This window comes from Anarrhichthys ocellatus, unplaced genomic scaffold, assembly GCF_004355925.1.
Source record: "Anarrhichthys ocellatus isolate YVR2014 unplaced genomic scaffold, GSC_Weel_1.0 scaffold4, whole genome shotgun sequence".
Classification (NCBI taxonomy): domain Eukaryota; kingdom Metazoa; phylum Chordata; class Actinopteri; order Perciformes; family Anarhichadidae; genus Anarrhichthys; species Anarrhichthys ocellatus.
In genome coordinates, this window is record NW_022280034.1 from 8,516,296 (window position 1) to 8,543,692 (window position 27,397).

The 27,397-nt window shown below is 41.3% G+C and overlaps 2 protein-coding genes across 3 annotated transcripts in view; one reads left to right on the forward strand and one right to left on the reverse strand.

Annotated features, from left to right (window-relative positions):
- pde6c (phosphodiesterase 6C, cGMP-specific, cone, alpha prime) overlaps window positions 1–27,251 on the forward strand; it is a 27,616-nt gene extending 365 nt beyond the window's left edge. Inside the window, exons 2-31 of one of the 2 annotated variants that reach the window (XM_031843928.1) lie at window positions 306–529; window positions 657–764; window positions 1,558–1,713; window positions 3,876–3,929; window positions 4,288–4,411; window positions 4,618–4,763; window positions 4,880–5,073; window positions 5,202–5,325; window positions 5,434–5,505; window positions 16,915–17,067; window positions 17,992–18,081; window positions 18,235–18,375; window positions 18,484–18,558; window positions 18,704–18,768; window positions 19,111–19,177; window positions 19,673–19,720; window positions 19,935–20,084; window positions 20,258–20,401; window positions 20,724–20,789; window positions 21,123–21,278; window positions 21,564–21,671; window positions 22,212–22,321; window positions 22,410–22,497; window positions 22,591–22,691; window positions 22,891–22,998; window positions 23,141–23,204; window positions 23,959–24,033; window positions 24,142–24,225; window positions 25,154–25,307; window positions 25,408–27,251. In XM_031843928.1, the coding sequence (XP_031699788.1) occupies window positions 341–529; window positions 657–764; window positions 1,558–1,713; window positions 3,876–3,929; window positions 4,288–4,411; window positions 4,618–4,763; window positions 4,880–5,073; window positions 5,202–5,325; window positions 5,434–5,505; window positions 16,915–17,067; window positions 17,992–18,081; window positions 18,235–18,375; window positions 18,484–18,558; window positions 18,704–18,768; window positions 19,111–19,177; window positions 19,673–19,720; window positions 19,935–20,084; window positions 20,258–20,401; window positions 20,724–20,789; window positions 21,123–21,278; window positions 21,564–21,671; window positions 22,212–22,321; window positions 22,410–22,497; window positions 22,591–22,691; window positions 22,891–22,998; window positions 23,141–23,204; window positions 23,959–24,033; window positions 24,142–24,225; window positions 25,154–25,307; window positions 25,408–25,448 (3,255 nt within the window). In that variant the 5' untranslated portion in view covers window positions 306–340 and the 3' untranslated portion in view covers window positions 25,449–27,251. Of the gene's footprint in view, window positions 1–305; window positions 530–656; window positions 765–1,557; window positions 1,714–3,875; window positions 3,930–4,287; window positions 4,412–4,617; window positions 4,764–4,879; window positions 5,074–5,201; window positions 5,326–5,433; window positions 5,506–15,354; window positions 15,983–16,914; window positions 17,068–17,991; window positions 18,082–18,234; window positions 18,376–18,483; window positions 18,559–18,703; window positions 18,769–19,110; window positions 19,178–19,672; window positions 19,721–19,934; window positions 20,085–20,257; window positions 20,402–20,723; window positions 20,790–21,122; window positions 21,279–21,563; window positions 21,672–22,211; window positions 22,322–22,409; window positions 22,498–22,590; window positions 22,692–22,890; window positions 22,999–23,140; window positions 23,205–23,958; window positions 24,034–24,141; window positions 24,226–25,153; window positions 25,308–25,407 lie in introns of those variants that run through there. The other variant, XM_031843927.1, reaches the window with a different exon arrangement.
- Window positions 8,897–11,839, reverse strand: rbp4 (retinol binding protein 4, plasma). Its single transcript, XM_031843929.1, has 6 exons — window positions 11,784–11,839; window positions 11,465–11,567; window positions 11,110–11,246; window positions 10,852–10,958; window positions 9,700–9,912; window positions 8,897–9,494 (listed from the first exon to the last, which is right to left on the reverse strand). Exons 2-6 carry the CDS (start codon window positions 11,564–11,566, stop codon window positions 9,448–9,450), a joined length of 606 nt encoding a protein of 201 aa, XP_031699789.1. The 5' UTR covers window position 11,567; window positions 11,784–11,839; the 3' UTR covers window positions 8,897–9,447.
- Window positions 27,252–27,397: the final 146 nt, after the last annotated feature.

Below are 27,397 nucleotides of genomic sequence, written 5' to 3' on the forward strand. Positions count from 1 at the left end.
TATATATATATATATATATATATATATATATATATATATATATATACACACACACACTTAATTTACGGTAAAGATCAAAATTTAAATCTCTAAAGCATATTTCATATTACTGTTAATATTTGAAAGAGTCTGTATGCCAATATTTATAGTTTATTTTGAATGTTTCATAAGGGTTTAGCATTTACAACTTTTCATTAGTTTGATTATTTATTGTCCAATTGTATTCAGTCAATGTAACTCAATGCATCTGGTAAATTTGGCATAAAAACGTCAAGTGGAATTTCTCTTTTCCCTTTTTTTTCCAGTCCAGGTTGCTTCCTCAGCGCCCACCAAAGCAGCCATGACATCTAAAGGTGCCAAAGAGACCATCGTCACCCGGTTGGGTTTCAAATCCAGCAGCTCTGCCTCCAAGGCTGAGGCGGAGCTGGAGAAAGTCAGAAAGGACAACACTCACCTCAGGAGAAAGATTGATGAACTGGCCAAAAGACTCGCCAAACCACCCGACTCGGACAAAACCAAGCTGCTGGAGGTAAAATTTAATGTATTGACGTATTTCAGGTTTAACTTGAGAATCGCCTGTCTGTTTGCCTGTTTTTTTTTTTTTTTCCCCTTCGTATTTTAACGTGTATGTGTTTATCTCATGTTGTCTATTTCAGAGGATCCTTTCCCTCGAGACGCTGCGAGAGAGAAACAATCAGCAGTTGCTCGTTAAAGAGCAGGAACTAGAAACAACGAGACAGCAGCTGTCAGCCAGAGGAGGAGAAGTATGTACCGAGAACACATCGCTGCAGAAATATATACGGCTAAAAATCACATTTACAGTAGACCAGTATAGATGCATCCATCTAGATATCCTCTGTCAGCTTGGGACACAGACTGATTTGGACATGTTGCCCAGGGTCTTCTGGGAGCATTCCTCAACTTGTGAAGAGTTGTTGCACTTATTTGCCATCATATATTGGTGGCATGCGTATAACTGGGAGAAGACAAAAGAACGTACTAGAATCTCACTGAGCTGCCATAAAAACAGTTTGGGGGGGGGATAGCTTCTATCCCATTTTGACAGCAGCTCAGCTAAAGGATGTTTCGACAGCCCAAAAAAGAGAAAAGCATACCAACACATGGTGTGTATGCTGTTCACTTGATATTTATAAACCAACTATCTTTCACTGTTGTGGGTCTGTGTTCATGACACCGCGAGATACATTGATGCTGTCTATTCGAGCTTGTGGCTTCTCCTTCTGAAATCCTGTTTCTATTGTTGAAGAAATCCTTTTTGTTCTTTTTAATTCAGACTAGTCACAATGCCATCCAGCTGCTACTTGGAAATGGCCTGCTGGTAAATGGGTATATCAGCTATTGATTCCCCAGCCATCGTGAATGTGTACTTTGATGATCCTCATCAACAAAAGTGCTAAAAACCAGAACTGCTCAGTGGGGCAATGTGAGCTGCAATTGGTTGGAGAAGAGCAAAAACCGCCTCTGTATAAACAAAGGTTAAAAAAAAAAAAACAGGTTGACGTGGTTTTTGTTTATTTAAAGCGACGTGTATTTCAGGTGGTGGCATCACTGCAGGCCCAGCTGGAGCAGCGGAGGAAGGAGGCTGAGCAGAGAGACACGTTGTTCCAGAACTTATCACAGGAGACGGGGAACCTGAAACACCAGCTGGCCACTGTGTCTGCCCGGTGCCAGTCCCTGGAAACACAGGCGGTGGTAGGTTGACCAATCACAGCCCCCGTACCTGTCGAGATGTTCTCATTAGTTAGAAAAGTTAGCGCTGCTATTTAAGTTTGTCTCCTTTTTTTCCAGGTAACTAATTATCTGATTGGGAATGTGTGCCCTTCTAATAATGCACTTGGCTTTAAAATGTGTCTGATGAAACTACTTTTCCTGGCGCAGGCCATGAAAAGCGTTAATGGTATCATGACATTGATAATCAAAGGGCTTATTCGGTACCTTTTATTTATTGATGACAAGCCCTAGGGTAGTATAGAGAATTCTATTTTAGGCTGTTGGTGACACAAATGTGATGAAATGGAGGAAAAACATAGATTTTTAGAACTCTGTCCTCTGCCACACAATCTAATATCCCCCGATCTGAGATTATACACATCCATAGTGTGCATGCAGTAGACATATATTTGTTAAATTCAAAAAGAATGTGCACAAATTTCACTTTATTTGACAACTAGAGTGTAAAAGAAAGGTGCTTTTAAAGGAACAGGTAGAACTTGTTTTTTTAATAATCATGGCTCCTGTTTGGATCAGTTGCACCTACGATCTGTAATGTTGATGTCATCATCAGGTTATTGCGCGTTTCAACAGAAACCGTTCCTACCGCATGGGAGGAGACTTGTTTTGGAAATACAGATGCATCCATTTCTTTGTCCACTGGGCGGCACTGTGGGACCTCTGATTGTTTTCCTCGGCCGCTGACGTTACCTTCTCTCTGGGGAATGTGTTGGGCTGAGAGCTAAAGGTGCAAAGTAATACATGACCAAACGTGATGAATGTAGCTGCACGATCCACGGTTCTCTTTCTTCAATCAATAGCTCTACAGTAACGATATAATAACTTTGTGCAAGTGACACACTCTCTATAGCATTGTATAATTAATGCACCCATGGTCGGCACGAGTGTAGGCTCTCCTTCCGAAAGGCAGCACCGATTCCCGGTCAGCCCTTTGATGCTTTGAGCACAGCAGGCCCTCACTGCACTCTAACAGAATCTGCTTGAGGCAAAGTTGGCAAAATGGCAAGTGATTCAGGAATTTGGATGGCTAAAGACTCGGAGATCACGAAGCTCTGGGTCAAATACAGCTTCAACATCGTTTATTGTGCCTTTGTTGTTTGTTGTTTTTTGGCAAATTAGTTAAACTCTAAATACAATTAGAGGGAGGTGGAGAGAGTCTGTGACCATAACTGTATATATAAAATGATTTAAGAGGCGTTGGATTTTTTTACATGATATTATCATTTGTGTATTATTAAATAAAACATAGTATACATATATGTATCGATATATAAAATTGGGAGAAAGACAACACCTTTTGTAACTACAAAATGTGGTCCCTGTAGATACATTATTGTTTCAATTGCGGCTAGAGCCAAAGAGATGGGAGGGGTTAAAGAGATTTTCAGCAGAAAGAGACAGATTCAGTTTCTTTTGTTCCTTTTATAAAGGTCAGCCACGTGCTGGAAACACTGTCTTTGAATCTAAATGTTCTCCGATTGTTTGCATAACTCCTGCTTTGGGTTTCAAGTCACTACTTTTAGACTCACGGTTGGAAGGTTGGGTAAAATGCAGATTATTCAAACAAATGGATCGGAATACTTGTGATCACGTCGTCCTTTTGTATATCTGTGTCTCACAGGAAGTGGATCTCCTTATCTCTCTCTCTCTCTGTCTTTCCAGTAATGTTCCGGCCGGGACCTTTCCAAGCCTTTTGGTTTAGCTCCTTTCGTATTACTAGAAATAATCCGATCCGCATACCCCTGACCCAACCTCTCCCTCGTTCTTGGAGTCACAAAAGCTCTTAGTCAGGTTTAGCTTGTTTTTAAATCCATCTGGAAAAAGTTGACGAGCTGAGGGTGCTCGCTCACGGAGATGATCGTTTAGAGGCCTATTGTTGTCAAGGGTTTTCTTGAGCTTAGGCCTTTAGTGGGATCAGGGTCAACTATGAGACCTCAGACAGGCTTTTAGGAATGGATGTCGGGGAAGTAACTCTAGGGGGCCCTGGGGTCATGTGGTTTTTATTTATTATTATTTATTACCAACTCATAGGACTTGCTAATTCAAGCCAATCAGATAGAAGTGTTGAAGACAATACTGTGACTATCAGACTTTAAAAAAAAAAGGTGTTTTTCTCTCTACAGAATGGACAGGTACCTCCTGCAGACTTGGCGTTGGTACAAGATCAACTGAGAGACGTGAGTCAGCGTGTTTGAATGTGCCCGTTTGCAATTTAACCGCTTACTTTCTCGCTGTTGAAAAATGCTTTTGGACCGCAGCTTCGTAACAGAAATATCTTGCCCATCTGCCATACATTTCATCCCATAACTCGGTCGAGTGCCATGGGAATGAAATTATTATCTGAGGTTTGTTGTTCAATGTCTAGGACAGAGGACACACGGGGTATTCTGTGTTGAGGCCTTGTCACAAAACCAAACTTCTGTCTCGGCCATTTTCCAAAAACAATACAGACGTGTCCTTGAGTTGAACAGCGCTAGTACTCCACTACACAGAATAGAGTGTGTCGGTGTCTTGAGTTGTGCGTCTCACCACCAGGCTCTTGAGAAGAACCAGCAGTGGCTGATGTACGACCAGCAGAGAGAGGCCTACGTCCAGTCCGTCGTGGCCCGCACGCAGGAGCTGGAGCAGCAGCAACAAACCAAACAAGAGGCCCCTTCAGGTGGTGAGACATAGCCACAACACTAAACAGTAAGACAGTGGCGGGCTTTGGGATAAGGAGATGAGGGAAGAGATGAGATGGGTTATAATCCTGGAATTAAATCTTTTAGTTTGGCTTTGACCGTGAACACAGACGCCGCTTAGTACCGAAATGTTTACATTTTGAGATTAACTTCTTATTTTGTCGACTAACACTTCTTACCTCAGCTCCTGCTGACTCATCGAGTCCAGAAAAAGAGGTTCAGCTGAAAAGCCACTATGAGCAGCTGCTGTTGGGGGTGCAGAAAGACTTGGAGCAGAAAAGGGAACAGGTTACCAGAAGCCAACAGGAGCTCAATGGGCAGAGGGAACAGGTAAATGCTTAAGGATTTTTAGTTGATTACTGTTCACAACAGAGCTCTGTTGGGAGAAATTAATAGACAAAAAGTACGCGGCGTTCTGAACTTTGCGTTCTTCCGCGGCTCTGCAGACCTCGAAAGCTCAGGCTGAGCTGCAGTCTCAGAAGGAGCAAATTCGCAGGCTCCAGGAGGAGATGTCGGCGCTGCAGAGGAGGTATGAGGACAAGTGCAGCGATCTGTCCTCCTCTCTGAGGAAGTACGAAGAGAAGAGCAAAGAGTCGGAGGACGTAAAGATGCGGCTGCAGGCAGAGCGACACGGCAACAGGTAAAGCAAAGTCTGCTAACAATAACAGCAGTTAATAGGTTTTAAAACAAAGATTTCCGTTCTCGTACTTTATAAATAAACACGGTTATTCTTAATATGTATGTGGATTACATAAACATTTCATCCAGACGTGAAGTGTGTGAGGAGAGAAAGGTGACGTCCGAGCAGTCAGACAGGATGAGAATGGAACTGGAGAATATGGACGTCCGATTGGAGGAGGAGAGGAAGAGATCCGCTGAACTCCTGCTGCAGGTAACGCTCTCGTTCAACCTGCGACGGTTTAAATGAAACGCCTCATCCCAGGTGTGTTTGAATTGGAGAATAGTTAAATGTATTTTACTGGTGATGTGGCCTTCACAGGTGAATATGCTGCAGAAGTCTCTTCTGAGCCAAAATGAAGAACAGAGGAGAATCGCAGCACTGGAGCAGCAGGTAAGCACCGTCGACGTGTCGGTCACAGTTCACACAGGGAGAGATCTGAAAAAACAGACAATGTGTCACCATTAGCGATGACACAATTTGAACGTTTACGGCCCAGTTATGAGAAGACAATCCTTCAGTACATAGTTGTAACTGTTATGAGTGACTGACATTTCCTAAACTTAGTGGAATCCATACGGATCCCGCGTGTGTAATCCAAGCACAATGAGTTCTTGTCTCTCTCTCTCTTCTCGTGTTTTTCTAACCTCTCCGAAGATCCAACTCTCCGCCAAGGACTCTGAGGATGAAAAGATTGATCGTCAGAGCATGCAGCACCAGTTACATAAGGTGCTGAAGGAGCTTCGCAAGGCCCGTGACCAGATTACTAAACTGGAGTCTGCTGTAAGTTTTACTGGACATCAGAGCCATCATTCATTTATCTTTCAGAAATACAACTTAAATCTACTTTTTTGTATCGGGCTTCATCAGCGTAATATTTTGTGTTTCAGAAACAGCCGAACGCCCGTTTCTCTGAACCCAGCTCCTACAACAACTTTGAGCGTCTTACTATCAACGGCCCTCCTGGTCCTACATCTTCCTCAAAGGTCCCCGACCTCCTGGATGAGAGTTTCCTGGAGTGCCCAAAGTGTCGGGCCCCCTATCCCACCAGCCGCCACAGGGACCTCCTGGCACACATCGACTACTGCCTAGCCTGAGCTAGAAGAAAGTCTAGACCAGTGGTTCCCGGCCTGTGGTTCCCGAGGGGGGGCAGCCCGATAGCAAAGCAACCATGCATACAACACAAGCAGTTATTATGTTTCTTAACATATCCAGGCTTCTAAAATGTTCATTCGAGACTAGATCATAATATCCATTCAGTGACTTTAACCCCTGCAGGGTTGTTTTTTTAAACACCGTCATACACCGACTCCGCTAACACAATACTCCTGTGAGCAACAATGGTGAGTGAATTATGTATTCTAAACTCACCTGGAAGGCCGCTTGCGTGGTTGCCGACCGATTTTATTGTTCTCATTTCCAAAAGCTGATTTAATGTGCGACGTGGCTGCGGCCTCGTGTAAGATGATCAGTCTGGAACTCCTGCCGTCGTAATGATCACTGGATACAAGTTTCTGATGCATTCAATAACGGGAGATTATAGATGTGTTCCAAGCACGACTGTGTGTTAAGTTCCCATAAACAAGATTGAATTAGTTATTAGTAAAAACACTTTTTTTTCTCTTTTTTTTTTTATATATATATATATAAATAAATGGGAATCAAGGGACATTCTTAAAATGCTGCATATTTCATCACCATATCACTTTTTAAAAGTCTGTTTTATGCTGAATGAATGTGACAACTTAAAAAAAGGTTTTATTTTGCCAGTATGATACCATCAGGCCAAAGAGCGATCTGATCATATTCCTTCCATATGTTTTATTTCTGGGGTCTTCCTCTGTATTTGTGTTTTTCAGCTCTTAGTGAATTTTATTTTTTGTGTATTTGATGAATTTATTTATTCTCGGGTTGTTGTGTGTTTTTTTTCATACAGGCGAGCTACACTGTCTTTTTAGATAATGAAAGCTTTGCATTGCTACTTATATATCACTGTCCATTGTTGCGCTATTGTGATGGCCCTTTTTGTGTATCATGGGATGTATTTAATGGTATTGTGTAAAAGTTTACAAACCGGCTTAACACAGTATAAACCAGCTGTAAACCTCCACTCCTTAGTTTCCTGAATCCATTCTTTGGGGGTTTTGTCCAGCTCCTTCCCTTAAGATGTGTAATATTGAAGGCATATTTACATACTTCTGAAGAAAGATATATTTTTACAGTGTTAAGGGGGAAAGACAAAAGACATATGTTTATGCCTCTGGTGTTCTCTGCTGCATTCGTCCGTCATCACTGTGGACAAACGTTGCCTCTTACGTTTCCAGTATAAAGCCCGGTGGTGTTTCTCTGTCTAGTGTTTTGCAGACAGTTGGACAAACCTCTCTGACCCATGTGACCATGACTGAGACTTACCCCACATCGTTTGATTTGTCTAAACTCAACCAGATCATAAACCTCTTGCACATGGTGCCAGGATGTCCTTGTGTTCTTCCCTGCTCGAGTGAAGCTCGCATTCACCTCCACTCTTCAAGCCTGTGGGGGCTGGAATGAGATTGCATGAGCTAATTCCTTGTACTAAACTATTTAAGGCAGGGGATTAGTAAAGGTCCTCTTGGCAGGGGATACGGGGTTAAGTTGCCTTCATGCCTGCCATGTTGGCAATGTGACTGGACAGACTTAAGACAGACGGACACTGCTGTACTGTCATCTTTGATTTTACATCGCATTGTTTTGGATGACCTTATTCCGTTTTGCTGTTGTTTTTAAAGTCGTCTTTGTGTTTTTCTAATCATGTGCTCCAAAGTTGTTCTGCCATGCACTGTACTGTACCAATGTGTGCAATAAAGATCTGAATCCACTTCCAACACACGTCTTTTGTGTACTTTCTGTCACATCGGTGTATTTCAGGACCAATGGTGTTTTGAACTTTTACTTTGCCAAATACACAATCTTTACTTGCTTTGTCTGTTTGTTTTTTTACCAGTTTATATTTTTCATTGCTCGTCATCGGAAAAGTGAAGGCCGAGATAAAGGTTGATGAGCCTTGTGTGTTTTGACTTTGTGTTGTTTACTTAATCTGCACTTTGATACTGAAGGGATTGGGCATCATAAGTGTATTTCAATTACCATCGAGTCGACTATAACAAAACAAAGTAACTTATGTAGAAGACATTTTGTCACTTTTAAATAATGCTAAGAAAGAAATGTCCTCGAGCAGCGTTCTCGGCTCTGTGAGGCCGATGAGCACAGTGGTGCTTAAAGCTAAATGCTCTGGTCTTCATGCCGTTGTTCAGCAGGTAGAATGTTCAGTGTTCATCATCTTGGTTAGAATGCTGGCATTCAAACAAAGTGTAACAGGCTGATGGGAATGTCATTAGTTTTACAATTCATTGAGCATGTTGAGATATTTCATTGGAGAAGCAAAATCTTGGACCTGCTGGTGACAGTCAGACAGTTTTAGGTATTTTTAATCTTATTTAGACATACTAATGTACACATACAATAAACATACTTAATATATATTCTATTAAAAACCTGCACTTACGATGTGTTATGTTAGGTGCTCAGTATATAGGAAGCTGTTGCTAGAAGCTGATTTCATGTAATTGCTTTTTTAATCTTTATTTGTGAAATGTGAAAAGTCCAAAAAAGAAACACAACACTAAATTCTGCATGTACTTGTATTTTGATTGACTGAATCCAAAGGCAAACAACTTGAATTCATTATTTGCAGTCCTGTATTACAGATGAATATTTCAAGGCAATCAAAAATTGAATGAGCCAACACGGTATGAATGTTTTATTTCAAATACCGGATCAAGAAGTATACATCAGATCATCACGTAACAACCAAACTACTATGCCTATATAGCACGCAACTTAATATGTATGAAGGTTTAACAATATCTACTTTTGTGCTATAAGGTATTGTATGTTTTCAGTGTAAAAGCAGAGTCAGTGACTTGTGAACCTGGTTTTGTGGTAAACACAACAAGATTTTCACAACTGATTATTTGTCACATTGGCCTGCTCCACAAACTCCAAAAATTAGCTTTTCAGTGATCTGATGTGTCTTTTTTCTCTCACTGGAACCAGCGGGGCAAGTTCCACTGGTTTTCATGATGGATGTTGTTTCACACAACTCTGAAATTCCTCATCTTTCCTTTCTATGTACAGTTTGTGTGAATGTGACAGTTTATGGTTTCGCCATTTTTAGAATATTTTAAAAGAAGAGTGGGCTACTTTCTACTTTCTACAGCAGAAGAGAGAGAACTCTGGTGGGATTTAGTCCAAGACGAGCAGGCGGTGGTGGTACACAGTCCCGGGGGGGTTGCTTCATGAATCAATTTTTGGAGTGACAGATTGGTTGGACACGCAGAAGCCTGCAATCGAAAAGGACACAAACATTTTGCTCATGATTATCTCACACATGCACACAGTATACAATATTTAAGTGTCTTAAACCCATGATAGCCTAAATATAAACATCTGTAATATAATTAGTGATGTTTAAGCTTTATTACTGACAAATGAGTTTTTGAAAACGTGCATCTTATCGTAAACAAATGAGGATTCAGTTGGTCTCACCAGTGTGTTCGACGCGTCTGTATTTGCCCAGCAGGCAGAGGTCCCTCTTCTTCTGCACGACATTGGGCTGGTCCTCCACCCTCAGACCGGTCGGATGACGAGAGAATATGAAGGAGTAGCTGTCCAGGCAAGTGCCGTCAGAGTCTATCAGTCTGCAGGAGTAGTGGATGGCGTAGTTGTCATAGTCGGTGTCAATCACCCAATGGTCATCGTCTGTGAGCAGAGAAGGGAGGTTGCAAAGGAAAGAGAGAGTTTAGATTGTTACCGAACCCTCTTTTATAGTTTGAGAACCATTTTTTTAAACTTTTGTGATACGTGCGAGGCCAAAAAAATAGTATGTACATCTCAGAAGTACTCTATGTTTCAGAAGTACTTTGATGTTTTGTATATGAAGGCTTTTTTGTTCACAAGATAAATACCGTTTCAAATTGAGGTAAAGATCTCTTTAACATTCGACTTGAATACTGACTCATGTAAACACACATAGAGGTACCCACTTTTTCTTTTTATCTAACTCTCATTATGCCATCATCATTGATCGGTGTTTGAAACTTCAGACTTTGTGTTTAGAAAAGATGTGCTTATCTCTCTTTCACATTGATTGTTTTCTGCTTAAAGTGGACTCGAGTACTTTAGTCAATCATTTACACAAAAACAGGGGTGGGAGTTATAAAAGAGTCCCATGACGGCATAATCAAGTAAACAGCTGATGCAATTATATCGATGGGTATTATGGGTAATACTACAATTGATACTGACAATGTAAGTTTACTTAAAAACACAAGAGTTTTGTCAGCACTGGGATGATGATATTCTAGAGATTGCATGTGATGTCAGAGTTATACACTCAATTACATCTGGACCCCCTCCTTGTAAGCATTCGGTTTGATTCATTCTCCAGGGTCAGGGTCACAGAGAACCAAGTGCTGCAGTTGATGATTAAAGTAAATCAATAGTTGTCTGGTGGTCAACAATCCCTTTTGCAATTTAAATGTCAGTGACTCCCGGCCGACAATGCCAAAAGCTTATGCTAATAAGGTGCCTGGCCGTAGATTAGTAGGTAAAGCCTTGAATTTATTGTTGTTGATTCCAGAAATCCATGTCAGAAATTCAAGTTAAGTCCTATTCAGGTATAAATGTTCCTGAACTTACTTCCAGTCTGCAGGTACGATGCAGCTCCCCAGTACTTCATCTTGAACTTGGCAGGGTCAGGAGTATCCTCAAAGGTGGCAAACATGCTGGCACACATTTCCCATTGGCTAGATGTCAAAGAGAGAGAGAGAGAAGGACATTACGAAAGATGAGATACAATGGATTAGATAAAGACTGAGTTAAGCATAGAGCATGCGGCACAATTGCACAGTCCCAGTGGGGGAAAGGCCAACCTTCACCGTAAAGAACAGAACTCACTTTAAAATGATAACTCTGCCCTCAGCAGTGGCAGTCATTTTGCCTTCAGTGTCGATATTAAAGCTCGCCACGATGTTGTCAAGTAAGAACAAACCTTCTGGGTCCTTCTTTCCTACGGCGTACCACGTCCCTGTATACTATGAGAGAGAAATCCAAGTGTAAGAGCACGTCGCTCCTCAATGCTTTTCATTAAAAGTAAAAGAACAAAATATTTACACAGAGTCTACTTAGTATTACATAAAATCCATTAAAGCAGAAGTTGTATTCCCCATACATCCCAAATCCAAAAAAAAACTACTACAAAGCAAATATAAACATTTCGATAGACCTAAATAAATCTCTTCACACTGCTCACCCTTGTCCTGTCAAAGTTCTGCATGACCTGGATGTTGGCCACCTGGCAGTCCTGGGCCCAGGAGAAAGCCAGGAGACAGAGGGCCACAACGTACCGCAGCATTCTACCTCAGAGGAAGGAAAAGGGAGCAGTGACAGAGAAGGACGTGTCAGCCACATTGTTCATTCAAGTGTCATACAACTCCCCTAAATATTTGCCGATATGCTACAAACGTTTGTGTGAAGAAAAACATAACTTCTGCAAAAGCACTTAATCCTTCATTTAAAATGTTCCATTCAAAATGTAAAAGTTAAAAAACAAGTCCACTGTCAATGCATACCTGTTTTTAAAGTGGAGAGCTCACAAAGATCCTGGCATAGCTGTGTCCTTATATACCGCTGGCTCGTATTGCGTAACATCTTCTGGAGATGTGAACCTCCCCTGCTCTCCCCACAGCTAGCTTGCCTTCCATTGGACAAACATTTGCATAACTGCAGCCCCCGGATGCTATTGATTTGTGTGTTCTGCACATTGATGTCATGAATCTAAGTGTTTTGCGTGCATGGACTCAATGAACCCCCCTCTATTTATGAGAAATACAGTATATGGATTGTACTAAAGACCTGCTTCAGCGCTTTCTGGTGTACCAATAACATGTTTCAGTGGGTGTGCACGTTTTCCGGCAGCATCCATATGATTGCATCACCCGTTGACTTGATTTTTGCTACCGACTGACCCTTTTTGGACTGTATTTGTATAAATGGTGGCCAAAGTGCACTTTAAACAAAAAAAATATAATCAATGTGAAAGAGAGATAATCACGTCGTGTCGAAGCACAAATTCGGGGGTTTTAAAACACCATCGATGATGTTTAGATAATGTGACTGAGCTCAGAATACTTGTGAACGAACATGTTTTTGTGTACTTCTGTACGTGTCGAAAACAAAAGACGAGTCCAAGAGAGCTAAGCGAGCTAATGCTAATGGCCCCATGTGATGTAATCGCATGTGTACAAGAACCTCTTTATTTACCAGACCAGGGTCAAACAGCTTGTGTCAGTGTTTTGTTCTGCTGTTCCAGGTTTGTGCGACAAAACAGCATCACTCACAGTACAAACATTAGGAGAAATATAGTAACTACTCTCTAATACACCTGGCTTAAATCTACTGTGGCAGGCTTTTTATAAATTGATGCTGTTATTTTACGCTGAGCTCATGTAGCCAGTCCTCTGAGGGTTTTGATTGAATAAAAAGAGCACAGCACAGCCAAACATCTGCAGCTTGCATAACCAAAGCCCCAGCCAATGGAAAACAGGACAATCACTCATTTTCAGCCGAAATAATAGCAGCTGGAATTTGGCCAGAGGCAAGATTTCATAATCGTGAAGATTGGCTGAGAAACTCTATATACGATACGCCGCCAGGCTTCTGCATGCATTCTATATTTTGTGGGCAGTATAGTGGTAAATGTAAGACTCGGTTTCTTGTTTTCATGTGGTGTGAAACTTAAGTTTTAAGTGGGATTAGGCAAACAACCTCATTGTTAAATACACTGCTTTGGGGCTTTAAAGAAGGCAATGATATAACAGTGAAGTAGTGTTTTGTCCACTCACCGAAATATGATTTAGCAATTTAAATAGATTGTACCGGTGTAGTTTATAAACTGAAATTACTTGATGACACAGATTAAACATTGTGGAGACTGCACCAAGTTAATTGCATCACTTAAGGTGTTTTTAAAAACGAATTAGTTTTAGTTATGAATAACATAAAGAATTGTATATAAGGTTAAGTTTAGGACGTTTTCATTCATTGTCTAAGCAAGGCTGTGCAAGATGGAGTGTGACATTGTTCCTCTTGCAAATAAAGAGTTGAATTCATAAGCAATAAAGCAAAGTGCTCAGTTCAATGCCCTCACATGTTTTGGTGATACAGCCTTATGTGGTCTGGTATGACCAGTAGCCTATGATGGCCATGTTGCCTTATTCTAGCACACTCTAGAACTATTGCTGTGTGTCTGACATCACTGTGTCCGTTTGCTGACTGTTTACATTTGGTCCCATTCTCATCCCTCTCAGGTCATCATCGATTGGTGTCTTTAATGCAACCGGTTTAACTGAATCTTGAGAAATATAAATAAATTCAATGTGCCGTCATTCTATAGTTGCTTCTTGTAGCCGCTGTTTCGTAAAAATGACATAATCTCAATTTAATAGGTAGTCAAAAAAACGCACCAAATTAATTAAAAATCTCTTCATTCTAGCCTACTACATAAATTTGTTAACAATGAACACAATCAGGAAAAATACTGATATAACTCAATTTTATTAAAGCTAGGGTTGGTAATCTTGAAAAACTTGGCAAAAGTAGGCCAGATTTTTGACAATATCCAAACGAAAAACCCTAGCCCAGTGTTGCAAACTCTTTCTAATGATAGTGGCTAGCAGCACTGTAGCTCCAGCAGTCGCTAAATCTAGCGAGAAAGTCAGCAACACTGAGAGCTCATCCCTTCGGGTCTCCCTCCAAAAACACTCCCTCAAAATGATTGTAATGAATGGAAGAACATGGCTTAGTACTCACAGCTGTTAAGCTAGCAGCCTAATGAGAGCAGAGTAGGCACAGGCAGGTGAATGGACGGCTTTATTACAGCCCCGCGATAGCCACAGATACTGGATCTTGTTTTTCCAGAGCATTTGATTCATTGATTGCTGTCAGGATGGAATGAGAATTTCAACAAAAAGATGAAAGATGATTTTTGAAGATCACCAAACCTACTTGTAAACTAGAAAACAAAATATTGGAACTATCAGAAATATGTAATTATTCATCATATTCATCAATATATTTGTCTTGCCTCTGTTTTTCCTCTCTCACGCACTAACATCCAACTAATTTCTCCTGCTGTGAAATGAGCTGCTCTAATTGGTTTCCACTATGTCTCACATCCACACACACACACACACACACACACACACACATCCACACACACAAACACACACACACACAAACACACACCTTTTGTAGTTCTCCCTTGATTAGCTTGCCTTAATCCCTACGACAAAAGCTAGTGGGGAACTCCTCATCTTGCCAGCCTGCCAGCAGCTAACCAGACAGTGCACTCAGTTAATAATAGCCAGCCATCTTTGTTTAGGGCTTTGTTCCCAGACAACCAAGTCCAACTAATTGGCCAATTTCCAGTTCTGGGACAGATACCTCCATGATGATGGAGATCTAATTAGAGCACACAGGTAAAGGCTGCTCACACATTTACCAGTGCCATTATGGCTCTGAACTCCACCGCTGCCAGTGGCTGACATTATTTCGGTACATCCTCCTCCGTAGCAACAACAACAACAAGGATCGAGCAGTGGTCATACCTAACACTAGGAAGTTAGGCTACCTGAGGCAAAGGAAACCAGATATAATGTCTCCTGCTTGCTGAAATTGCTCATCAATACGTGTTGGGATACCACATTGGATATTTGACTAATTGGAACAGAAGGCTACTGGTGTAAGTCCAGTACCTGGGCTAGTGGTTGGACTTAGGTATCGCTAAGGTGTCCCAGTGTCATGTATAGGGATAACTAAGTGGATTGGTGAAACCAACCTGAACCACTGAGGTAGTCTATTGTTGCCACTGTTGTTTCTTCAGTGTTGTGTGTCCACAGACGTCGTTGGTCTTCAGCATCCTTTCACACCCTCTCCTGGTGTAGGCAACCCGACATTTCACCTGAGGGCAGCCCAACTCTCTCACTTGTCGCCCGATATAAAATGATCTGCGTTGGGATTTGCGGGTTAAAGACGCTTAGAGCAGAGGTTTTAATGTCATGACGTCACATTAATTAGCGGCCACTCTGATCCTTTCAGCCTCTAAGCCGCGCTGTCTTATTCTGTCTGTCGGTGGACACGGGATGTGTCACTGACTCCCTCGGGGACCGTGGAGGAGAATGCTACTGATCCACCCAACCCTGTAGGCCACAGCACAGCTTTCCCTCTCCATTTTGACTTGCCCCCGCAGGTGATGCTTTTGTGAAAAAGAGAACGGGAATATACAACACTACTCGAGTTCAAAATGGCAGACAAGGACAGCGTGGAGAAATACTTGGAGAACAACCCGCAGTTCGCCAAAGAATACTTCGATAAGAAGTTGCGCGCTGAAGCCCTGGCCGCCGCCTTTACTGAGACTCTCGACATCAAAGACACCGCTTCCTTCAAGGATGTTAACTCTGTGCAGGAGGCCGCCATCATCTTCGAGCTGGTCCAGGAGTTGCAGAAACAGGGAAAGATGGAGGAGTCCCTTCACAAAGTGATGCAAAGAGTTGCCCTGATCTTACAGGCCGACAGGGTCGGTTTTTACATCAACCGAGCGAGAAACGGAATACCCGAGCTCTCCTCTTGCCTCTTCGACGTGACGCCAACATCCAAATTTGAGATAAACATGGTGAACCCGCAGAGTGAAATCGTGTTCCCTCTCGATATGGGCATCGTCGGATTAACTGCGACTTACAAAAAGCCACTAAACATACCTGATGTCTCAAAGGTGAGAAGTTAGGCCATGCCCGAGCTCCGTAGAGCGCGCGCTCTCCAAGAAAGTTGTGTGTGCGTGACTCTGAAGCTGTCAAACATTAAGTGGAGATGTGTTCCTTGTTTCTGCGATGTTATTGGTGAAAATTGCCCCTATAGTATCGGTGGGTCTTTAAAAACAAATCTTCTTTATGTGCTTGGTTAATTGTTAGCTGATGGTTGTGTGCTAGAGTGAAGGCTACACAACATGTTGTCCGTAAAGTAGTTGCCTGTAGTTAAATTACCACCACACTTGTTTGTGTTCACTGTGGAATCATGGACATCATTTTGCATTTTGGTCGACTTATGTTTATTTGTAGCCTAACATACATGATGAGTTCCTTGCTGTTGTTGCTTTGACGATAAATAGCTTCAAATACTGATATTTAAATATATTTGTGATACACAACTGTGATGCAATGATTAGTGATAAAACACATTGAGGGCAAGGGTTTTATCTTACTTCTACATGTTCCTGTAGTTTTATGACTTCTTTTTATTATAAGCATCAGTTTTAGCTTCAAGATTCACAGAAAATATTAGAATCATGTTTGAATTCATTAATACCAGCCCTTTTAGGCATCAATTGGACTGTCAGAGTAGTTAGCTGAAGAATATTAAGATATACTACTTACCCATCTTGAATGCAGCATGAATGTCTTCTGCTTCCAAGTGTGGCCAATACTCAAATACTGATGACTGAATAATCTTAGTTTATTTAATTAAAAGTAAGATCAGATAACATGCTGCCCTCTATTATGTGTATGTTAGATACATGCGATTAATGAGCGTATGAAGCCATTTAACTGTATAGAATAGTGTAATCCTGCTGTTTTACATAAGTGTTTCATATCCCCCTGGATTCGACCAAACCTGACTTGGAAGTTTTTCTTTTTTTCCCCAAAACAGAATCCAAAGTTCTGCGACTTTGTGGACAAACAGACTGGATACAACACCAAATGCATGCTCACTTTCCCTCTGATGGCTGAAAAAGAGTGCCTTGGAGTCATCATGGCACTAAACAAAATAGGAGCTGACTCGTTCTCTGCGGAGGATGAGAAGGTAAGAGAGTATACACTCAGACAGTCACTCTTATCCGCAGTGATTTACTGAGTGAGCTGGAACAGGGTTGTGTTTTAGACACTCTTTCAGTCATAAATTAACTTGAATTTGAGCAGCTAAAGTACACCATATTTTTTAAGGAATGTATGCCACATTAAAAAGCCTGCGTCTGCCATTTGAAATTTGCGAATAAAAGATTGCTGCATTTACATCTCACCAGTAGGGTGTAAAACCCTCCAATTATGTCAGTGGGAGCCAATCAGACCTGAGTGAACTGATTTGGCTGCTTTTGAACATTCAACTTGAATAAAGGTGTAATGAGATAACTGTGAATATGTTATCTCTTTAGAATATAAAGGAAAACATTCATACGGTTATTTAGAATCAGTAAACTCCCACCGGGGCAAAGGATAAACTGGGACAGATGGAAATGATGTTTTCACCGACTCTTGCGGTTATAATGTGAATCAAAGCAACTGAAAAAGAGAGAAAGGATCTAAAGAGTGGCAGAAATGATGCAAATGCTTTAACAGCTAAGGTGCAAAACGGCTGAAACTTCAGTGTTCTTTGTGTCTAGGTTTATACTTCTCTTTCTCTTTACATATTATCTCCAAAAACCTTTAAGAAAAACACAAATATTTGTGTAATTTGTGTAAAGATTAGCCAAAAGTGGACTTAAAAGACGGTATGAAGTTTGACTTGCAAGAAAGAGTTGTGTTTATGTCTGTTTTATTGAATCCATCAAATTAAAAATGTAATTCTTAGGATACTCTAAACGCCCAACATGCTATTTTACAGTTCACTGTTAATGACAAATCCCAACTTTGCTGTGGGAAATGTAGCCATATGGAACCATGCTTCTACCAGCAATCTTTAATCTGCTGTTGTGTATTGATGAAACCTCTAATCTCATTTGGTCATTAGCTCTTCCACAAGTACATGAACTTTGCCCAAGTCATCAGCCTGCAGCATTACACATCCTACATGTTCAACGTGGAGTCCAGAAGGAGTCAGGTAAACTGAATCTCCCACCACTAGGCATCGATGAATACTCTTGTCCCTGTTATTTACCTGTTGGTGTTTCTAATGCACCGAACAGAGCTCATACTACATGCCATAGCTAAACATTTAATCACCCACATGCATTGCTTGTTCTTTCTCTCGTAGGTGCTTCTCTGGTCGGCCAGTAAAGTGTTTGAGGAGTTGACAGACATTGAGAGACAGTTCCACAAAGCGCTCTACACTGTAAGGGTCTATCTACAATGCGAACGATACTCAGTGGGCCTGTTGGACATGACCAAAGAGAAGGTTGGTCTTGCAGAATCAGATTCAGTTTCGCTCACAGGATTGAATAGGTAGCATTCATGGCTACGGGCCTAAATAACTTTTATTGCCTGTGGGTTTTTTTTCCTGCAGGAATTCTATGATGAATGGCCGGTGAAACTGGGAGACGTGGAACCCTATAAAGGACCCAAAACGCCAGATGGCAGGGTAACAAACTAACGTTTTTCTCTTTTTTTTTTTAATTCAGTTTTTGTGACGTGTCGCACTTTAAATCTGACTCGCTTCATCTTTTTATTGTCTAAGCTGAAGATGAATCAATAAATTCTAACAGGCTTCTGCTTTTTTTACACAGGAAGTCATCTTTTACAAGATCATTGACTACCTCCTGGAAGCCAAAGAAGAAATCAAAGTCATACCGTGAGCATCCACTCAAACGAAATACAGCATTTAAAAAAACAGATGAAATTCAGTCACTTGGGATAAAAAATAATAATCAAAGACCAATGTTCACATTTTTTTAAATGTCTTTATTTTAAAATAAAAGTTCTAACTCAGTATCAATACAAATCTGATCTTCCACTCAAATTAACAAAAATATAAATACGTGAAGCATTCATGCTTGTCCGCAGACAAATGGGGGTTTCTGTTATTTGGGTATGGTTTCTGTAGAGGCAGCATAATGCATAATGAGAGTCAGCATTGTTGAACTTGCTTCTCAGAGAATAACTCTGTATTTTTCTCCCTTTCACACTTTTTCAGGGGTCCACCTGCAGATCACTGGGCTCTAGTTAGCGGCCTACCGACATATGTTGCAGAGAATGGCTTCGTAAGTCTCTCACTGTTGCTGCAGGGCAGTTTATTATGAGAATGACTTGAATTATAAAAGCATAAAAAAACATATCTACATATGTAATATAGTAACATAGGAAAGTAGTGAAACAAAGGGCGCAGGAACACATTTAGTGCAATGTTACAAACAACAGGGAAATGACACTTCAGTAGGAATGCTGTGCATGAAGTGACTTGGTGCAGTTATGAGTCAATTTATGGCACTGAATACAGTAATCAACACAGCTTAGATAAAAAACTGAATTTAATCATTTTCATTTATTAAATTCCAATTGTTTCTGCTGTCGTAGAAAGTTTAACATATTGCGACAAACATACTAAAATACCAAGTAAATAAAACATGATTGATAATAATTAAACAGACAAATATTCTTTTATTATTTAGACAAAAGATTGATCAGAAACAGCAGCTGTGAGTAATATTGACGAAGTGCCAGACTTTAACATTGTTGTGTCGTGTGTCTTCCTGCAGATTTGCAACATGATGAACGTGGCTGCAGATGACTTCTTCACTTTCCAGGTGAGGAGACTTTTACTCTCCACCCACATAAAGGATGCACGCAGCAACACACACCAGCGTCGGTTATGACACACTTTCTCACATTAAGACCCTTCCCTTTACAATATGCAGTTTCATATATTTTGTATATCCTGTTGTGTTATGCTCGTATTGAGGAAGAATGGTTTAAAAACGAATCGCGAGGTCTAAATATTTTCATTTTAACGTCTTTCAGAAAGAGGCTGTGGACGACACGGGTTTTGTCATCAAGAACGTTTTGTCGCTGCCCATCGTCAACAAGAAGGAAGAAATTGTGGGCATCGCCACTTTCTTCAACAGGAAAGACGGCAAGCCATTTGATGAACACGACGAACAGATCACTGAGGTCAGCGCCATGCGTTCTCTCTCTCTTTATATTTTCTGTCGCCATTCTTCAGATATCACGTCTGTCTTGCGTGCGGACACATACATTGGCATGTAAATGAAGAAAAAAGTTGCTTCTTGCTTGGTTGTCTATATTTTCTCTCGTTCCCTTCTCACTCTCGTTGTTTCCTCCAGGCCCTGACACAGTTCTTGGGTTGGTCAGTGCTGAATTGCGACACATATGACAGGCTGAACCGCATGGAGTACAGGAAAGACATCGCCCAGGAGATGCTCTTGTGCCAGACCATGTGCACCAAAGCTGAGATACAGTCCATTCTGGTCAGTATCAAACCCGTGTCTTTCCTCCACGTTTTCTCTCCAGAAGCCTAACCTTTGATCGCTCAGCATTTGATCAAGAGGAGACTCGGGCAAGGGATTAGAAATAGTCAAAGGTTATTGTGCCATGAATAGCTATTTGAGTAGCAGTCCTCCATAATGACCTATTGGAGGGCTAATAAAAGGTCTGATGGAGACAATGACACAGCAGTTACTGTTTAGAGCCCTTGTCTGAAATTCCAGCTGTAAATACCTGTGGGTGATGGGTTCATGGGTTCAATGTAAATGCCATTATAACTTCTTGTTCTCTCTTTTTTTTAACCAGAACACCAACGAGAAGTTCGACGCAGAGCCTGAAGACTGCGAACAGAAAGATATGTACAAACTGTTGGTATGTGTTGTTTGAACCTTGACGACAAAAACAACACTCCAATGAAATGAAACGCTGTGACACATACGATTATTACTCACTTATCAAAGCTTAAATGTATGAATAAGACTATGAATTTGCATATTGATTCACTTAATTCATTTATATCAGCATTATTCAGGATCTTAGGAATGGACTTTGGAAAGCTTCATTTATTTTCAATCAAATTAAATTTGATTTCAAAATGTAAAATATTCAAAAAAAAATGTTCTTGACTGTTAACTGCCGTGAGACTGACGTTGTGGTCATCGGTACTTTTTGAGTATTGAATGGTTCATGGGTGTTTTTTTTCAGAGAGCGACCTGCCCACCAGCTGACAACGTCAACGGAGAGAATCTGTACCTGTTCTCCTTCAGTGACTTCCCCGTCTCAGAGTTCGACCTCATCAAAGCCGGCATTCGCATGTTCTTTGAGCTCGGAGTTGTTGAAAAGTTTAAAGTTCCCGCAGAGGTGAGTCACGTAGTCGCAGGCGCTTACTTCGATCTGTCTGCCCCTCACAGGATTCTCTTCCTGGTTTCTGGCGGTGCGTACGGCATAGTATTGCGAGATGCTGCTCATTGTCCGGCTGTCTTCTGTTTCATCCAGACTGGGGATTTTAATAGTATTTATTTGAAAATGCATATAAAAAAAAAGTGAGCAATCGATAAAATCAGATTTTCTTAAAGAAATTTGAAATGCAAACATATAAATCATGTGAATCACTTCTCCCTCCGTCCCTCCCTCCCTCCCTCTCAGACGCTGGTCAAGTGGATGTACACAGTGAGGAAGGGTTACCGTAGCATCACCTACCACAACTGGAGGCACGGCTTCAACGTAGGCCACACCATGTTCTGCCTGCTGCAGGTAAGGCCCTGCACGACATCTGCAGAATCGACATTAAACCCAACAGCTCACAAAAATGAGTCGTCTCGTGTCTTTTCTTTCTCCGCTTCACAACTTGTCCGTCTCTTGCAGACAGCAGGTGATGCTGATAACTTTTACGCTACAGCTCGCGTAACACAATACATGTGGTGACAGTTTAAGAGGCCGCTAGGTTTACGAGAATGAGTGAACCACCTATATCGGCTTATGACACGTTTTATTTCATTATAAAGCTAATTGAAAATTGCACCAATCCAGGTAAAATATTGTCCACTCCACATTCAGCAATTATTATGACAGGAGAGCATCACAGATAATTAAAATGAGCATTGATAGTGCCCAATATCTTTCTATATTTGAATGGTCTAGAAACAGGCTGCAAATGAGAGCACAGTTTTTTTTTTTTGTTTTTTTTTTATCATTGACTGAACTGTTTGTGTACTTTCATGGTGGTTACAATCTATAGCCACTCCCCCAAACACCGGCACATGATAATCCATGATTTATCTCTTCTGCCTACAGACAGGGAGGCTGAGGAAGTACTACTCTGATCTAGATGCCTTTGCCATGGTGTCTGCTGCTTTCTGCCACGATATCGACCACAGAGGAACCAACAACCTCTACCAGACAAAGCAAGTCAAAACTGTAATATAGTTCTGTATCTGTGCTTTGGAAGCATGGGCATGTGTGTGACCTGGGTGCTTTTCTTTTTTTCTTTAGGAGTTCGTCTCCTCTGGCTAAACTTCATGGCTCCTCCATCATGGAGAGGCACCATTTGGAGTACAGCAAGACGCTCATGGGTGAAGAGGTACGACAAATTACACGGACAATAAATGTAAAAATGGCAGACTTCAGAGGTGGCACACACATTTTCTCACCGCTCTTTCGTCGTCTCTCGCAGAGCTTGAACATCTTCTGCAACCTCCAGAAGCAGCAGTTTAAGAACGTGCAGCACTTGTTTGATGTCTGCATCATCGCCACTGATCTGGCCCTTTACTTCAAGTAAGTTCTTTGAAATACTCAGACTGGCTTATTAAAGCTGATGTTGCTCAAAGGTTTTAGCTGCCGCCGGTCTATGTTCATCCGTCTACTTGTGTGTTTTCCTTTTGACTGACTCTGTAGGTTTCATGGAACCAATGTGTGTGTTTGCTTAGTGCAGTTGGTCTGACTGATTGTTTATCTGCTATATCTCATCACGCAGAAAGAGAACCATGTTCCAAAACATTGTAAATGCCACAGAGCCAATGCCAGAAGAAAAAGAGGCCATTGCCTACATTTCCAACAACAGCACCAGGAAGGAAATCGTGATGTATGTACCTGATTCAAGCCCAAGATAATACAGCGAACAAAATGTATTTGCGGATAGATTTGTGAAACAGAAGACCCTTGCATCATCAGCAGCAGGGTGTCGTATTGCCCTACCTGACTGTCTGTCTCTCTATCACCTCCAGGGCCATGATGATGACAGGTTGCGACTTGTCAGCTATCACCAAACCCTGGGAGGTACAGAGCAAGGTGGGTGGCCTTCACAGCCTTCACATCTGCTGATTGAAAAATATATATAGAGTGACATTTTTCATGTAACTTTGTTCTGCTCAGACCAACTGAGCTTGAAATATGTTTGGTTTTTAGCTCCATTACTTTAGATTTATTACATCCAGAAAATATAATAAGGCTGCAGTTATTAGGCCGTATGTTTTTTGGGTTGTCCGTCCATTTGGGTCCATTTTTGTAAACGAGATATCTCTTTAAATTCGGCGCAAACATCCACTTGGACTCAAGGATTAACTGATTTTGGAGGTCAAAGGTCAAGGTCTTCCATTTTTTTGTGATATCTCAGGAACACCGTGATCTAATTTTCTTCAAATTTGGCACAATCATCCACTTGGACTTAAGGATTAACAATCATAATTTGGTGTTTAACGATCACCGTGATCACCAAACACAAGTGTTTTGGCCATAACTCAAGAATTCATACGATGATTATGACAATTCCAAACACATCTTGTCTAATGGGATAGCTATTGAAAATGTTGGACAGGCATGGACGTAAACTGCAACATGACTGATTGGTAGAGGCATACAACCACAAGGTGGTAATTCTAGTTTTCGTTTTGAAAATAATATTAGAACAAGTGTAGAAGAAGATAACACAAGATAAAAGAATGTCCTTGTTCATGTTTGCTTCTCATTTGCAATCATTTCCTCCCAACATTTATCCTTAATTCCCTTGTATCATTCTTTGTTCCTCTTGTCTGTTTCCCTACAGGTTGCTCTGATGGTAGCTGCTGAATTTTGGGAACAAGGAGATTTGGAGAGATCTGTTTTGGACCAACAACCAATTGTAAGGTTCATACCCCTCTTGTGCCTTCTCTTCCTTTCACATTACTATTTTCTTTTAGGTTTCTCAGGATTGCTCTTCTTTTCAAACACTCCCCTCTGTCTCTCTCAGCCCATGATGGACAGAAACTGTTCCGAACAGCTACCCAAGATGCAGTGTGGCTTCATCGACTTCGTATGCTCATTTGTGTACAAGGTAAGAAACAGCTTTTTACGTTTGCGCAACAGAAAAATGAGGAGTATGATTATTACACACACTGAAAGGGAGGTGATGGTTTCAAGATGGATCTCAAGGCGAGAAAAAGACACATGGGTTTTGCAAGAAGGGAGTCTGGCCTGTGCTCTGTGTTGCAACAAATTATCTGTAACTGCTGGAATTTAAACACAGCCACAGGCCAAGAGGGGCATAACAATCTAATCCAGCTACTATCTGATTTTGCTTTCCAGCAAAGCGCCATAAAAAACATATTTTGCCCACGAGTTGTTTTGATTCAGTTTCAATCCAATACATTTTTATACTTTCAAAGAGCGCAAGCTCTACAAATGTAAAATATAAAAGTAACTAACTCAAGTCATTAACCTCACCCTGAGGCCCTAGTTTGAAGTGTGACTTCTATTTTCCAAGGCTATAACATTTATTTCCAAGCTCACCTCCGACTGTGCAAACTGTAAAGCCTGCTGCGGATGATACATTGTTGAAAAGACAGAGAGGTGTGGATTCAACTCAGTGGTAATAGAGCACTTTGTAGATGGGAACAGAAAACAGCATGCACGCCAGATCTATATAGGAGAAAATTACCAGAGAGTGAAATCATTTCTCACATTATTTTATAACTTTACAGAGGTGTTGTTGTAGCTTCAACCACCTTAGGTTGGATCACAGGATGTAGAGCAAAGAACCTGTTGAACCCAGCAGGCCCCAAGAGGAATGCCAGCTCGCTGTTTTTCAGGATGGTATCTGGACAGGAAGACACACATCCATATAAATCAAGATGTGTCAGTCGTCCCTGCGGACTTCTGCTCTAAAAGGGAAATGATGTATTTGCAACACCAACATTTCCCTTCCTTTTAAGTTCTTCTCCCTCAATGTGGACAACATATTTACACCGTGTATTCTTTACCAGGAGTTCTCCAGGTTCCACAAAGAGATCACGCCCATGTTTGATGGTCTGAACAACAACAGGGCACAATGGAACGGGCAGGCTGAGGTTTACAATGCAAAGATGAAGGTCATTGAGGATCAGAAGAAGAAACTGGAAGAAGATGAAGCCAAGAAAGGTATAAAAGAAAAATCTGTGTAAATTGGTCCAGTTGATGGCCTGATAGAAGATCAAGATCCTGTTTTAATACTTCTTTCTATTTGTGTGTGTTTATCTAGCCGGTGGAGATGCAAAGTCAAAGACCTGCACCGTCTGCTAAGTTCCTACGGTGCTTGGATCTGGACTGACGTGGTCCGGTTAGGACTAATCTAGCCTATTCTGGTCTGACAACTAGTCTAGTCGGAGCTTGACTAGGCCAGCTTGGTCTGGTCTGATCTACACCAGAGTAGTTCTCTCTGGTTAGGTGCTGTCCGCTCTGGTGCGGTCTAGTCCAGCCCTATTTGGTCTGGTCTGGTTCAGTGTAGCCTACTTTAGTCTAGTGTATTCAGGTCTGGTCTGCGGTCCCGTGTGCAGTCAGCCTTACTGTTCTCCAAGGAGGGAAGAGTCGGCAACATCACCAAGAAGTAATGTTGGGACTGCGAGAGAAGCCTGTTTGACTCAGAAGATGTGATGTATTTGAAACTTCCTCCTTCAGGCAACCAAGAACTTAAAAAAATATATATATACATGGACAACGTATATTTCCCTTTTTAATATAATCGATAGCAATAATCAAAACATTCCTGACACGTATGGTTTGAAACCATGGTTGGATAAGTTCAGAAGCTGTAAGACAATGTTCCAAGTCAAACTCTTCGGTATAAATAGCTAAACTAGGGGACAGCATGTGCTGTACGTGGTGTGTGTGTATGCATGCCAAAGCAATAGTTTTCACACAGCGTTCCCATTGGCAGTCGGTTAGCACACGGTACAGTAGTACTGTAGGTTGCACAATGCACTTAGCTGCTGCTGTTTTGGCAGTGGCAGGCCATGAGTGGAGGGCGGGTGGGCAGGCAGGTTCAAATGACCTCATCACTTTATACTCACTGGGATCAGAGGAATGGGTTTAATATTCTGTTTTTTGGTTAATATTTAAAGTAGCATGAGTTGTGGAATTAATTCCTCGAACACTTGAGAACAGAAAATCTGCAATCCGAAGGAACTTTTAGTGCTGTATAACAAAACCTCGAAGCTCAGATACAGCGAGTGACGGCGTGCATTCAACTAAGGGCTGATGTTCTCTTACCTCAAAAGGCGCTGATGAGCTGTGTGAGGGTGTATTTATTTTAATATGCAATCTATCTATATACATATATTTTTTTGGATTCTTTGTCTGACCATTTTGTACTTGAGCTGTCTTCACGCATGGAGAGTTTGAGATGAGTTTTGCGAACTGGGCGTTCTGAATTTGTGAGCAAACGCACGCTAAAAATCACATTTCAGGCCTCTAGCAAATGTATTGACTTTGTGCAACTTTTATTGTCAGCTTTGAAAAACACCTGTAAGCTGTTATCCTTTATGTCCAACGGCGTGGAAAAATAACAACAACAAACTTAACATGCATGATATTTAAAACCAGCGTTTAGAGCCACATCGATTCAAAACTTACTTTTTAAATGTGCACGATTTCACATGTATATAGTCAATTACATAGCAATTGTAAAATATAAATTGTGTAAACTTAAGAATAACTGAAGTGTAAAACTAATTCGAAAGTATGTACTAAAAAAAAAAAGCAACCTTTCTTCTAAGGAGTCAAAGTCAGTCAAACAGGGCACCGTAGATCTGCCTCTCCTGTAAGAAGATTGGATAGGATTTGATTTGATTCCCAGCCAGCGTTTGAGATCCACACAGCTTTAGACTTTAAATACCCTTCTTACAGAGGAGGAAAGCAGGCTACCAAAGCCTTGTATGCATGTGCAGACAATTTGTGTTTAAAATGTGGCAGATGCAGATCCATAGCATCATTGATTGTATGGTGGTACAGGCCAAAGTCCTCTGTTTCTGTCTTCACTTGATGCAACAGTGTGATGAATCGCGCAATAGCTGCCGTTTGATGTCAAGCTGTATTGAACTTGATCTGGTCAGGCATCTGAGTTGACAGCGCCCCCCCCCCCCCCCCCAGTGCGCCTCCTGAAGCACTTTTAGAAATGAGCCACCCCGGAGCAAAGGCAAGTTGCGCCTCTCGACTTCCTGTTGCACAATGTCTTCTCCTCTAATCAACCGGGC